Genomic DNA, 14,758 nt, shown 5'->3' on the forward strand with positions numbered 1-14,758 from the left:
TTTACTTTGATGCACACTCCTGATTAAGTACGTTCGATGATAGCTTTGTCCAAAGCATCTAGCCTTAGTCGCCTTATCTTTCTTGCTTTCTCTCATAAAGTTAGCCAGATGCACAGATTCTTCTATTTATTTTGGAAGATTATAATCAAGTTCTTCCATTACCTTTTGAATGGCTGGTCTAGAGAACAAGTTCCACTCATGCATGACCCAACATTGGCATCATTCTTCAGCGCACACAACTTAAAGCAAATAGTAGTTTTGCACTGACAAATTAGGGTGAAGAATATTTTACATCTCCCCACAATGTTGCAGGGCGTTCATTGAGAGTCCATAAATAGCCTTGCCACAAGCTTGTCTGATCCTATCAATTATTAAGGACCTAAATTAGCTAGTTAGCACCACAATCATCATCTAGCTAGTTGACTTGACATTCTGCTGAGTCATCTTGATTACTTATTGGTCAAGAGAGGAAGATGGATTTCAAGCCTACGGTGACCATGCTGGCGGTTGTTGTCGTGTTCGCGGTTATGAACACGCTGACAAAGATGGCCTTCAACGAAGGGATGCACACCACCGTCCTCATCGTCCTTCGCCAGCTCACCGCCACACTCTTCCTCGCCCCGATCGCCTACTTCAGAGAAAGGTTTGTGTCAACAAGAATTAATTACCTTTTAATAAAGTGAATTACTATGATCACTAATTCGTTTTGTTCATATTAAGAGATTAAAGTCCTTACCAGCTAGCTAATTAGTTTGTATGGTGTTTGTACATGTACATGGATATATATGTAGGAAGACAAGACCAAAGCTGACGACCAAAATCTTCGTTTACCTCTTCTTCAGTGCCTTGCTCGGGTAACCTAAATAATCACTCCCATTTTATTTCCAGAACTAGTTGGGTTGTTCGATTGGTCTTGATTTGGTTTTCTGAAGAAATGTTCATGAAGAAACTCTGATTTGATTGTACACAAATATGCTTGCATGAATGCAGTGCTTCACTGACGCAGTGGCTCTTCTTCCTGGGCCTCCGGTACACCACGGCTACCTTCGCCTGCGCCTTCATCAACATGACCCCCATGTTCACCTTCCTCCTCGCGCTGCCCTTCAAGGTCGAGAGGCTCGACGTCTCCACTGGCTCCGGCGCCGCCAAGCTCACCGGCACTGCCGTGGGCCTCGCCGGAGCACTCGTGCTCGCGCTCTACCAGGGCCCCTCCCTGACTTCATATCATTCCTCGGCAGCAGCATCAGCAGGAGGCGGCGAGCGGAAGTGGGCGGTGGGGTCGGCGGCGCTGCTGGGCGGGTCGGCGAGCTGGTCTCTGTGGTTCATCCTGCAGTCCAAGATCGGCACGAAGTACCCTGCTCTTTACTCGGGCACGGCGTGGATGTCCTTCCTGAGCTTCCTCCAGATGGCGGCGATCGGGATCGCCACGGAGAAGATGACGTTCCACGTGTGGGTCGTGGCCACCAGGCTCCAGGTCGTCACCGTGCTCTTCGTGGGGATCGCGGGGTCCGGGCTCGGGTTCCTGGCCATGTCCTGGTGCGTGGAGCGGCGAGGGCCCGTGTTCACCACGGCGTTCATGCCGCTGGTCCAGATCGTCGCCGCCGGGATCAACGTCATCGCGCTCCACGAGCAGCTCCACCTCGGCAGCGTGGTGGGGGCTGCGCTGGTGGTCGTGGGGCTCTACTTCGTGCTCTGGGGAAAGAGCAACGAGGCGAGGACCAAGGAGCTTTCTCCACCGTCGGATTCCAAGATCGTGGTACAAGAGCATGCATCAGGTACCGGCACGGTGTGAGGAGCAGCATCAGCAAGAAGAAACAAGAGCAAGTTCACGAAGATGAAGAAATCTAGTTCACCATTTTCTCCCTTTTGTCTTTCACGAGAACCAAGTAGACTTCAGGGTTTTATTTTGTAAAGGAGAAGTGGACTTTAAATCAGTCAAAAAGTGGACTATTTATTGTTTCAGATCAGTCACTTTGAGCAATCCGGCTTCATAGCCTTAGGCTGGTGCCAACGCGGGCGGAAGCGCGGGCGGTACCGCCCGCCGCCGGGCGAGAGAGGGGCGGGACGGGAGCGCGGGGCGCTGCGGCTGGCGCCGGGCGGTACCGCCCGCTGCCGCCCGGCTACCGCCCGCGTCGGGGGCGACAGCGGGGCGAGAGCGGGGCGGCGCGGTGGCGGGGCGAGAGAGGGGCGGGCGAGAGGGCGGGCGATAGCGGGCGTTAGGCGGGCGATAGGCGGGCGACAGCGGGGCGATAGGCGGGCGATAGCGGGCGAGAGAGGGGCAAGAGTGGGTAACGGCTAGCTGAGGTGGCGCGATCTGATTCGTCCACCTCAGCTAGCCGTTGGGGTAGCCGTTGGTACTTCAAAAAATCCGAAAAAAATGCCAAAAAACCCTAAAATTTCAGACCCACCCCCTATAAATACCCCCATATGGTTTCACTCACTCCACACCCATTTCATCTCCTTCACTCTCTCAAACCTTCTCCACCATGGCCGGTTGGACTCCACCAGATTTCACCACGTTCACGGATCTGATAGGGTCCGACGGGTCACCAATAGTCCTAGATGATCTCTCTCCGACACATCGTCGCACCAATGTCGGTTCTTCGCCGCATCCCCGAGTTTTATACCCCTCCAGCACACCACCTCCGGGGCCATATGGGCCATACGCTCCACCTCCGGCGCCATATGGTTCATACCCTCCGCCTCCATTTCCATACCCCCAACCACCTCCACATGCTCCACCTACAGGTAGCGGGAGTGGCACTGTACCTCCCTACCCGTCATATGGTTCATACCCTCCACCACCTCATTCGTATCCATACGCGCCATATGGTCCGTACCCCCCACCACCTCCTGAAGCTAGTGCTCCAAGCTTGGAGTCCGATGCCGCGGAAACATTCGTAGCACCGCGTCAACCGCGTCCAAAGAGGCTTGACTGGACAAAAGAGGAAGAGGAAAAACTGGTACTTTACTTACCCATCACATATTTATTTCGGGGTTGGTTCTTGATTGGATTTTTCACTAACAATATCTATTTCGGGTAGGTTAATGCTTGGCTTTTTAACTCTAAAGACTCAGTTGCCGGTAATTGCAAGTCCGGCACTATTTTTTGGGGTTCTATAGCTGCAACCTTCAACTCTACCGCGGATCCTGCCCGTCATCGGACCTCGAAGCAGCTGAAGGATCATTGGAACTCCTACAACAAGGAGGTGTCCCTGTTCAATGCATTTTACATCCAAGAATCAGCGGTACGTCAGAGTGGAGCAGACGATGAGATGGTCATGAAGGCGGCAATGGAGAGGTACGCCAATGACAAAAGAGTGACTCAGCCATTCAGACGGCACCACTGGTGGGATGCTGTAAAAAATGAAGCGAAGTGGAAAGGACAACATGGTCCTGGTAGTGGAACCGACTCCACTTCCAAGAGAAGCCGTCTAGGAACTTCTGGTGAGTACAGCTCTAGCGAGGCGACAGGCGACACTGAGGAAGAGCGTCCAACGGGCCGCGATAGGACCAAGGCCGCGGCACGGAAGGGTAGGAGGAAGGGGAAGGAAACCTCATCAAGCAGTGAGGTAGGAAGTAAATCCTTCGCGATGAGGAACATGATGAAGGGTTTAGTGAAGGCCAAGCTATTCAAGCAATGGAACAAAATGAAAGACCGATCAACCGTCGACATGGACGAAGCAGAAAAGCGGAAACATGCGAAGGCCATCAAGATGGTGGAACAAGAGCTTGGTCTGGAAGAAGATGATGACGAGGAGGAGGAGCAGGAAGAAGAGGAAGAGGAGTAGAATTTTTATTTTTTATGTAATTTTTAATTTTTATTATGCAATTTTATTAATTATTATGTAATCGGTAACATTTTAAGTTGAATAAAATAATTTTCTTGCATTATTTTGAATGTCTAAAATAAATCGAGTGAAATAACTTAATATGAAAAGGAAATGGTGATGTGGAGGAGAGAGAAGTGAGAGATGGCACTATAGCCCATGCATTGGCAAGGTGGGGTGAGAGTGGGGTGAGAGTGAGGAAAAAGCTGACGTGGCGGGGCTATAGTGAGGTGATGCATTGGCACCAGCCTTACAAAACTTTCCCCAGTTCTAGCACTGTATATTTTTTACTTGAATTCTAGCACTGTATATTTTTTACTTGAATTCTAGCACTGTACTTGAGAGTCGTGGCATATGACCCCTCCATCCAAAAACTACCCTCCTTAGTTCCCCCTTCCTACCACCGTCATCGGCACGGTGGTGGCAGGCCTTGCTTACAATAGGGAAGGAGGTTTTTCTTGGCGTAACAACAACGGACGACGGTATTGCTTCAAGTCCTTCAGCAACAAAAATATTTTTTGGAGGGAGAATAAAAGGCTCTATTACTATTATGTTTCCTTGTATTTTTTCAAAGGTAACTTTTCTTTCCCCGAATTCTGCCCTAGAGTGTTTTCCCTGCTATTATTCCACCTCATTATCGATAGCCTGAATCACTGCTAGACAGGGCGGAACCAGGGAAGCAGGGAGATACGTACTAGACCAGCCTATCACCTAGCTTCCGAATTCCTGAAGATTCATTTCGAGCACAATTTTTTTTTCGCAAAACGCAAAAGATTTGGAGCACAATCAGGGATGGAGCTAGGGCCATCGCCTCCCCCCCCATGCTGGACTTTTTTCTGAATGACCCCCTCTTTTGAATGCTGATTGATCCCAAAATTTGGCAGAACTCTAATATTAATTTGGCCCCCTCCAAGTTAATTTTCTGGCTCCGTCCCTGAGCACAATTGTGCGAAGCAGATATAGTTGCTCATGGATTAGCTAGGCAAGCCCGGGGCCAGACCAATAAGTCTGGTTAGAGGAATCCCCTAATTCTATTGACGTTGTGATAAATGAAAAGAGATACGTACAATTCAATCAAAAAATATGAACCATTTTGGATAGCGAATGTGTGTGCTACAAAAGGCTACACCGAATTGTGAACTTGTTAATGCAGGCCAGATACGATGGGCTTTCTAGGCCTCATTAAACCACGGGAGGAGATTAGATGATGGATGCTACTGTGGAGATTCCCCAACTGTAAGATCGAATCTCTCTGTCTCTTTTGATTCTCCTCGCTTTTCATTTCGTCCGGTCTGCTCAAAGGTGATCAATGCATTAAGGGCACCTGGATGAGCTCTTTTTTTAATCTTCAAGATTAAAGGGTGTGTTGATAGCTGCATAACAAATGTTCAGTATTCAGACCTATGAGGTTATGAACCACATCCATGTTAATATATTATCCAGATAAAAAGCTCTTGAAAAACAACAGATGCAAAGCTATGTGCTAAATTAGTAATCGATTGCAAACCACTAAAACATTGATTGGTAATTGTGAAATCTGAACACTAGTTTGAAATCTTCGTGTATCAGCACTCTGTCCGTATCGTTCCTTGCACGGTAAAAAAGGAATGAAATGGTGGATCTGTCAATTATTCTGTCCAGTTTTCAAACAGCCCCGCTGCTGCATAGCGCTGCTTGTTAATTTAATCCTTTATCATACCCAGGAATACTGAGCACAAGTGCACAACTGGAGAAAACTTTCAGAAACACAAATAATGATCGTCCAGCAGGCTAATCCATTGGCCATGGAGCCAGATAAGATAACATGTTAATGACAAGGTCTGACAAGCAGATCCTAAGACTGGGGCGAGTCATCATGCTCCCGTCAGGCAATTTTTCCGATGGCAAATGGCAATAACCGTCTGAAAAATGATGGAAACAAGTCTTTTGTTGGATGCAGATCAAGTTAGCATATGTTTTTTACAGTCTGTGAGACAGCCACATTATCCTCGTTGTGACACACCCTAGCTCAGCTTTTACATATTAGCCATATTATTTAGATGCAAAGTTCTTGACATTGGCTATGACCAAGGAAAAAAAGAGTAACAAATGTACATACAACAACACAACAGTTCTCTTTTGACCTCATCAACTAGTTGCTATCCAAGTAGAAAATTTCAGAATTATCACTAAGCAAGTAGAGCATCAACACACTAGGTTAGTTCAGTGTCTCGTTTTCTTGCGAAACACCAATACACCCACACTAGCACAGGGAAGGATCATTAGCACAGATACTATGTACACAATCAGTTACCATCAAACAATTTTCAATTTCCTTCGCCGTAGAGAGAGAGGAACAAGATTCTATACCTTCTTCAGGCTCTTTGGCAGTGGCCTGAGAACCTGGCTGCCGCTGATTCTCCCCACGGACATCAACGGAATTCTGCAGATCCCCACAGACCTTGCCGGACGCAGGCAGCTTCCCATGGACATCGGCCGAAGCGGGCGGCTCTCCGTGGACCTTGCCGAATGGGATGAAGGCAGATGGATAAGGGAAACGGAGGGCGGGAGTGGAGGGATAGAGCGGCGATGGCATGAGAGTTCTTCCGGCCATGGTGTCCGCTGCCATCGCCGTGGAATGGAGGCTGGTCTAGATGCGGGGCCACAGCGTTAGCGGACGTGCTGTGACCATCCGCGAAGCATTTAATGTTGCTCGTGGTGTCCACTTACCAAATTAAGTGGGTTTGGGCTAGCGGGGGCGTGGGCAGCCCGTGCCCACTTACATGCCTAGCTGGGTGGGTGGATGGATGTTGTGTGTATTGGAGCGACATTGGTTGAACAAATTAGTCCGTTGAATCGACGCTGCTTTGCGTTTTTTTCCAGGTTGGTCGCTACCAACAAGACATTATGTGCCGATGGCAGGACACGGGAGCAGCGTTCCCCATTGTCGATGGTGGCTGCTGTTACAAGGTGCTTGATGATGATGACCTCCTCATCGAGATCCTCCTCCGCGTCGGTTTCCCCACAACCCTCATCCGCGCTGCCCTCGTATGCAAGCATTGGTACCACCATGCCTCTGACCGCTCGTTCCTCAACCTGTTCCGCAAGCGCCACCCGCCCCGCCTCCTCGGCTTCTACTTCCAGGACAAGGAGGTTCCTGGTATGCCTGCACATTTCTTACCGGTGCTGCCTCAGCCCCCGGAGCTTGCCACCATCATCTGCCACGCGAGGTTCAACTTGGAATCCTATGGTAGCCCACTGACCGAGGTGTTGGGCTGCCGGAACGGCAGCGTTCTCCTCTGCTTTCCAAATGACAGTGAGTTTGCATTTGGAATGCACTTCCCGTTACGCCCTGAGAGAGGCCTGAACATTGGCCCTCTATTCCCACGCGTCCAAGACCTGGAAGGCTATTTGTACAGTTTGAATGATTTCCTCTCGGTACAGGAAGCTGACAGCATGTCCTGCTTGGAATTGTTCTTGCGGTATAACAAGGAGAGGACCATACTTAGGTTGCACGCATACATGATGCGACATTGTGATGGTGTCTGGCGCACAGATCATACCATGGCCGCATACAAGCACCAGCTCCCTGGTATTCAATGGTCACCATATGGCGTGCTTGTTAACAATAAAATCTATATGTCAACCGACTCGAGTGCCATTGCTGTCTTGGATTTCATGGCCTCAAGGTTCTGTACGATTCAGCTCCCACACGGGGTGGAGAAAGGTGATAGAGACACCATGTTTGCACGGCCCGATGATGCTTCTGGTGTTTATCTCATCCATGCCAAGAAGCTTCAACTTCACATCTGGCAACTCAAAGGGGATACCTGGTCGCTAGACCGTTTATTTGCGTCAGATGTTCGCTAATCTGATGATTTTCAGATTGTACGGTTAAGGATGAGCATGTTTCTCCTGTTCCTATAAACCATGTGGGGGACAATGCTGAGTTTGTGGTCTTGCAGAGGGGTCGATGTGTATTCTATCTGGATATTAAGTGCAGAGTAAAGTGCATGAGATGACAGAGAAAGATCCAACTTTGGGTGATATCCATCCTTTTATGATGATCTGGCCTCCCACATTTCCTGCACTCAAGGATCCCACTGCAAGGTTTGTCTTGTCACCTTTGATGATGTTAATTAGTTTCACAATATGCATTATCCACCACACTTCCGGCCATCATGCTTTATAAGCTTGTTCTTCCGGCCCTTGTAAACTTATAGCCGCAGTTTGTAGTGGTACTGAATAATATTGATTGCGTTTTTAGCATAGACATCTTGTCTGTTGTGTCATTGTTTTCTAAGCTATCAGTGCAAAACTACAAATTGCACCTAAAAAAGTATGAAAAATCATGTGTCAGAGGTAATAATTGAAAGTTCGTAGCTTTTGGCCACTTTATTTTCTTGTCCTGAAATATTATCACAAACCTATCTAGCAGGGAATTTTAGCATCCTGTTCTTAAACATAATCATGGTACTATTGTCTACTGCCTACCGTTTGAACTTTGAACCTTGAGCTATGTATGAGTTTGTTTCATTTAAACTTATGTATGAGCTTATACTTAATTTTTATTCAGATATGGAAATTTTCCTTATGCGTGACAAGTGGCTAGTCCATGCTAACAGTCGGTGATTTGTGTTTCTGTTGCATTTCTCCTTTTATGTTACACTTTTTGTATATTGAAATGCAAACTAGAAAATGGATGGAAATATGTCCGTTTGCGATATGAAGGGATTTAGCTGCCCTGATGTGACTTTTGGGCATTATCGAAAAATGCGACTTTTGGGAAAGAAAATATATTGCTGGATGAAATTCAATACTTTGATTTCTAAACACATATAACAATTTACTACCGTTATACTGGACTTTTATCTTGTTAATTCATTTGATATTTGGATGCTTAAAGTGGTTAATAAATATTGTGATGCTTTTTTTCTTATTCTGGTCCATCCTCTTTTTTTTTCCTGAACTAGAAATGCCATGTGAAGAAAAATTGAGGAGGCTTTTGAGTGAAAAGGCGCCGTCAAGGTAGAAGATAGAGCTGCGTTAGCAGTTCAGCTTCCAAATGTAATCTTGATTGTACTGCATTAATTATGATGCTATGTAACCAGAGCAAGTACTCTTATGATAGATAAGAGTCTTATCCTATGGTAAATGGACTGTTTGCGGCCGATGTTCATTTTGTGGTCCAGGCATCATATCCCATGCTATCATTAAAATGAATCAGACGTTCTCCAGTTGAAAGACGACTGTTCTGCTTGTTACTTGTGGTATTTGCTGAATCATCTTCGCTAATGTGAAATCGGTTTCAGTTGGCAATGTGTAGCTCTAATTAGCATTGATGGCTTTGGCAGATAATATAATAGGTGCTTGTGCTTTTTCAGAAGAATCAAGTTGATACCAGCGCCCTTGTAGTGTATTCTTGCTGTAAGACAATGAACTGCTAGTGAGCTCTGTAGTAAATAAATCCAGTAATAGCAAACGTATATGCATGGATGGAAGTAAACTTGAAGTGGGATTCACAGACTCTTGATGTTTCTGTTTCAAGCATCAAGATAAAAACATTACTTTTTCAACGCATAAGGAGGGTTTGTTTAAGATGGAGTGTTTGTAGCATATAGCTAGTTAGGCATGGTAAAAGGACTGCAGGATTCAATCTATTCTCTGAGGTACACATGGAATGGAGACTTTGGACAAATGCAGAAAATCTCTCTTGTGCGTTTGTCTGTAAGCCTTTCACCTGTTGTGGCAGTCCTGTATTTTTTATGTTTTGCTTGACTAGTAATGAATAAAATGTACTGAAATTCTTGCTTTTCTTGAATATGTGAGGAAAGTTGACATGCTTGGCAGTGTGGCGATCTTGTGCTCTGGGATGGTCAATGAAGATTTAGTCCTTGATGCCAGTGGCAATTAGTTGCTCTCTCGCTACACTCCTCTGATTAACCAGGTTAGAGTCCTTGAATACTTAAAACTCGCATGATAAGTTAGGTTCTTCCTCACATAAACTTCAGTAGCGGATTATATATTGGCAAGCAAGACGGGGTTTTTCCTCTTGCGGTGAGTTTATGAAGCTCCTCGCATGAGCTTCAGTAGCGGATTATATACTTCACACTCACATGCTCTGAGTTTATCTATCTTATCTAATTTAGAAAGAAAAAATGATATTGGTTTTTGAGTGCAAGTTTTTGTTTATCATAAGTTGAGATTCCCTTAAACTCTTGCTTGTCAATGCAAAACCAGATTGTGGGGTAACCAAGAAGAATTAAGTATAGTTTTTACGAGTTTAAACCTGTGTAGTATTTTTTTTAAACGGAGGCAAAAGATTTGCCTCATTCCATTAAATAAGGAGAGTCATGACATGACAAGGTGCGGTATTTAAGTTACAAAAAAAAGGATTACTCTCCCGGCATTACAAATCTCAAATGCTTAGCACCCGTGGCAACCCAAAGTTTGGCTTCGCTCTTGATTATCTCAAGAAGAATGGGAGGAGGAGCGTATTTGGTTTGGAACACCCTTGCATTTCTTTCCTTCCAAATCGTCCAACTAACAAGCATGGTTAGCGAAGTCATCGCCTTCCGATTTGATAAGGCCTTGTAGGACATGGAGGACCACCGAAAGTTCATCGGACCATTCATGAACCCGGATAGAGGGGAGGCCGAGCCATTCCTTTACCATGCCCCAAAGACGTTTTGTGAAGCGACAATGAGCGAAGAGATGTGTCACTGACTCTTGAGTTTGCTTGTAAAGTTGGCAAAGGCCACAATTTATTGCACCCTCTCTTCTCAAGGCGGTCCGCCGTCCAAATCCTATTTTGAGTAGTTAGCCGAGCAAAGAATTGTAACTTCGGAGGTGCCCAAGCTTTCCATACCATCTTGTTCATGCAAGCGTTTGTTGTCCCAAAGAATTGTGCGTTGTAGGCCGAGGACATCGAGTATTGTGGGTTGTCACATTTACATTGGAAGTAATGCATGCCAAACAGGTTTGGTAGAAGTGACATGCAACAATAATTGTTTTTTGTTGGGTAATTTCAAAGGAATATTGACAAAATTGAATAGGATACCAACAAATTCCAAAGCATATAATGCAACAAAAAATGAGGAAGAACAATTGTGGTCACAGATTGCCACCCAGTTGTTAGCACGTCACCATCTTCCTACTTGTGGCTCATTGGAACTCGCGGGGATCGTGTTGTTAGGGGCACACGAGACACAAAATTGGCTCAAGGTTGCTTGCATTGACTGGTGATGAAGCCCGTGGAGGGCCACGACATCTTCCGAGTTGTGGTCCGCATCTGCTACGGCTGTGGGAGCGTCAGGGATAGTACAAGTAGGAGCTCAATCATGCAACCAATGTGGACATGGAGGAAATAGAAACAGGAAGACAAAGTTGCAAAAATAACCTTGCCTGACATGATAACACTATGAGTTCAGAGGTCATATCAGAATGGACTCTTCTTACAAGGGTTTCGGATAACCTAGTATAATTTTATTTTTGTTGGAGCATAGACGAGTTGAAGTAACGAAATGTGAAGCAATTGTTTGTATAGGTTTTTTTTCAAGACATTGATGGATATGCCCCTGTGAGATTAGGTGTTTAGAGCAAGGTAGCACGGGATAATGTATTAGCATGAAGGATAGGCATCTCGGGTGAATAAACATACAAATACAACTTAGCATATACCAAAAAAAAATTACATAAATAATTCATCTTGACGTGTCAAATGTTCATCAATTCTCTCATACGGTTTTTCCAAGTACTTGCCCGATTGTTCACACACTATTGCAAATTTATTGCCCTCAAGCATTTTGTAAGGAAATGTATCCATTGTTGATCATCCACTGCATACTCCAGTGGTTGTTAACATTCTTGTAGGTCCAATAAGCCCATCCAAATGTGGCTTGCCGATACACAGCCATCTGTGCATTTGCAAATCTCTGGTAGTCAGCTTGCGTTGCACCGTTTACCTGCCACTCGGCCACCCATTCACCTGTACAAAACATGGCATGCATGAGATACCTAATTTTCACTGAAAAACGAAGTTCTTGGTTGTGCAAAGTTCTTGTTCCGAACAGCACTTACCAACAAAGGTGAGAGGGCCATCCCGCCTGGTCATAGCACTGAGATCATTGGCGACGTTGTTGTTGACGTAGTCAATGTTCTGCTGCACTGTGAAAGAATCAAACTTGCTATCGAACAACGTGTAGTAATGCACGTCAAGGACCGCCCTGCCGAACTGTGAGGCAAAGTTGACGAGCTCGGTCGAGTCCGCTGCAAGGCGGTTGGACATGATCACATACGCCGTAGTCGTGTGCTTCCTGACGGTGTCGTAACCCTGCTGGTAGTATCTTCTTAGGCTATCCAGTGACACACCGGGAGCTAGCGGCTCATTCATCAACTCCACCGCCAGGAGGCTTGATCTCCTAGCATACCTGTATGTACATCAAATACAAAGAAGGTTATAGCAAGGAGATCGAATTGTTACCCGGCTGCTTTCCTGGATGCTTCAACTGACCCATGTATTGGAGCAGCTACATTTATTTTATCTTGTTCACATATGTGGCATTGACATTTTTTCATATATTTCCACTCTTTGAATGATGTTGTTTTGGTTGCTGTTTAAACTTAAATGTCTCTGTATTTTATTTATTTTTTCCTACTGGGCACAAGGTTTAAATCTGAACTGCGTCTCAGTCCTTAACTTCGCATAATCTCACATAAAAACCATATTTTCTTGAGTAAAATAATAATAATAAATTGTTAGATTAATACCTAGTTGCGAGGAAATCAATGACTTGCACGGTTTGGGCGATGTTGGAGTCGCCCCAGGTCTGCGAGCCGTCTCTTGTACCGCTGTGCTCATTGGGGTTCTGTGACCCAGGAGCTGCATGCAAGTCCACAATCACGCGAATATTGTGCCTCCTGCACATATATTCCCACAAAAACTATATCATTTCAAAACAATGTTTGGAAGAACACTCTAGTTTGTCAAGAACACACGTGTATGTACGTACTCTGCCCATGTGAAGGCGTTGTCCAGGGCTTGTAGAGAGCCTCCAACGAATGGAGCTGGAGGGTTGGGGTCGCTGGCAATCCACCATCCTACTGGGATCCTTACTGCATTCAGCCCGTTTGCTGCCATGAAGGCGAAGTCGTCTTCCACGATGTATGTGCTCCAGTGGTCCTGCCAAAAACCCATGGAATCAACAAAATTTAACTGCATGCCAAGAACGATAATTAATAATATACCGAGTCTAAGAAAATGATACCACTGGTTAATTTTAATAGCTTCATGTCACATAGGCAAAATCTAAAAGAGGCCTTTCAGCTTACGTACATTCATGACCTGGGTAGCCTTCTCTTTGCCGTAGCCATTGCAGATCTGGTACTCCCCTTGCAGCCCCTTGACAATGGTCACTGCAAACACCGACGGGTCGTCGTTGCCCCAGGTTGTGCTCTCACCGAAGTTTGCCGTCACCGAACCATCAGTGTTTGCCTGCCGTGCCAGCAATGGAACACATAGATGATTAGCTTGTACTTGTTTAATCATGAATGGTAAATGCCCCTGCATGCAGCTTGGGGTTGCAGTAGTCATAGTCAATGGATTTCTTTTACAAATAAGTACTAACTTTACCTGCCGGCTATGCCATTGATCCATCGTGCAATTAATAATCTAACATCTGAAATGAGGTCAACGACTAGTACTGAGTGACTTAGTATTATACCTGCAAAAAGGACCCATTTGGTGCTTTGATCCTCATCCTATTCTTGTCAGCGTCGTTGCGCACTAACTGGAACCTCTCCGACTGCCCCGGCATGGCGGCTGTCGCTGCCACATTGCTCCCAGGGGCACTGACGAACTTGCCGTTGAATACCTTGAGGTTGAAGGTGTTCTGGTCGATCCGCCAGAGATTGAAGGTTTCCCAGCCGGAGGCTGAAGTGCGGTTTGCTCTCAGCACCCCACCGCCACCATTCTCTGCAGCCACGTAGGCGTTCTGGGTAACGGACTTGAACTGTAGTTGCGTGCCATCCTGTTCAATCGATACGTGGCAGAAATTAAGCAACTTACAAGTTGTGGGGAACATCGACATGCAGACAAACCAAACAAATGTAATAAGTGGTGGCTATGCGCATCAATCCATGCAGATCCTGGAGTTGTCATCTTATTTGAAGGGGGGAAAATATATATATGGAGGAGATATATAAAGGATAGCTATAGTGAATATTTTACCAAGAGATCTTTATTGGGGATGCCATCGAAGAGGGAGGGCAGGATCCAGCCCTCCGTGACGAGCCAGCCGCCGAGGTTCGCTGCTCGGACGAGGGGACGAGGAGAAGCCGGGTTCGGGGGTGGGACAAGAGTTTGGCCGAGGGAGGACGGCCATGAACAGTATAGGAGGACTAGGAGGCACACGCAAGAGCTCTTCATCATTTGGTTACTACAGTGGTAGCTCTTTGTAGGTCTGTGTTGTGACTCGTGATCCTCTGGCTAGCTATTCAGGTCTCGCTTAAATAGGAGATAGTCATGTGGGTCAGCGAGGAGAATATAAGAAGCTCGTTTGAGTTCCACCGGGCGGCCGCGTTCAGAAGAAATCCATGTGGGAGCACGTTAGGGCTGCTAATCTTGCGCCATGGACGTTAGGGGAGTCAACTCCATTTGATATAAGTGGAACTCTGAATGCATGTCGCCAGTTAAGCTCCGCCCCAGGTGTAAGCTCTGCCAATAGCGTATGAGGGAGCTTCGTGGGAAATTACTAGTGGGTGCAACATACTTTAGATCTGTCAATATATGCCTTCTCCAGCTCCAGTCTCCTGGCTCAGTGGCAAGTTAAGTGGCAGCCATGTTAGATAGCAAAATTTCCGACGGAGTTGACTTCGCTAGTTATAGTTCAATGATAAGATGCTATAGCTAGGCATACAAATATTCAGAACACTCAGTTTTTTTTTGTGGG

General features: G+C 46.1%; 2 protein-coding genes across 2 annotated transcripts; one reads left to right on the forward strand and one right to left on the reverse strand.

Moving 5' to 3' along the window:
• Positions 1 to 393: 393 nt before the first annotated feature.
• On the forward strand, positions 394 to 1,792 carry LOC124689422 (WAT1-related protein At3g30340-like). The gene is made up of 3 exons (XM_047222957.1): positions 394 to 643; positions 792 to 854; positions 991 to 1,792. Exons 1-3 carry the CDS (start codon positions 474 to 476, stop codon positions 1,790 to 1,792), a joined length of 1,035 nt encoding a protein of 344 aa, XP_047078913.1. The 5' UTR covers positions 394 to 473.
• Positions 1,793 to 11,525: 9,733 nt separating this feature from the next.
• LOC124686164 (probable glucan 1,3-beta-glucosidase A) lies at positions 11,526 to 14,235 on the reverse strand. Its single transcript, XM_047220149.1, has 7 exons — positions 14,038 to 14,235; positions 13,532 to 13,837; positions 13,144 to 13,302; positions 12,821 to 12,990; positions 12,579 to 12,728; positions 11,889 to 12,238; positions 11,526 to 11,796 (listed from the first exon to the last, which is right to left on the reverse strand). Exons 1-7 carry the CDS (start codon positions 14,233 to 14,235, stop codon positions 11,606 to 11,608), a joined length of 1,524 nt encoding a protein of 507 aa, XP_047076105.1. The 3' UTR covers positions 11,526 to 11,605.
• Between the last annotated feature and the right edge of the window lie 523 nt (positions 14,236 to 14,758).

The sequence above is a fragment of the Lolium rigidum genome, chromosome 2 (assembly GCF_022539505.1).
Source record: "Lolium rigidum isolate FL_2022 chromosome 2, APGP_CSIRO_Lrig_0.1, whole genome shotgun sequence".
NCBI lineage: Eukaryota > Viridiplantae > Streptophyta > Magnoliopsida > Poales > Poaceae > Lolium > Lolium rigidum.

What these genes read in the sequence shown, in the direction of transcription:
- LOC124689422 (XM_047222957.1), top strand. Translation starts at nt 474, where the DNA reads ATGGATTTCAAGCCTACGGTGACCATGCTGGCGGTTGTTGTCGTGTTC. An exon ending in ATCGCCTACTTCAGAGAAAG is followed by an intron (nt 644 to 791) that starts GTTTGTGTCAAC and finishes ATATATATGTAG; the next exon opens with GAAGACAAGACCAAAGCTGA. An exon ending in TTCTTCAGTGCCTTGCTCGG is followed by an intron (nt 855 to 990) that starts GTAACCTAAATA and finishes GCATGAATGCAG; the next exon opens with TGCTTCACTGACGCAGTGGC.
- LOC124686164 (XM_047220149.1), bottom strand. Translation starts at nt 14,235, where the DNA reads ATGAAGAGCTCTTGCGTGTGCCTCCTAGTCCTCCTATACTGTTCATGG. An exon ending in CAAATGGGTCCTTTTTGCAG is followed by an intron (nt 13,303 to 13,531) that starts GTATAATACTAA and finishes CTGGCACGGCAG; the next exon opens with GCAAACACTGATGGTTCGGT. An exon ending in TGGCCCTCTCACCTTTGTTG is followed by an intron (nt 11,797 to 11,888) that starts GTAAGTGCTGTT and finishes TGTTTTGTACAG; the next exon opens with GTGAATGGGTGGCCGAGTGG.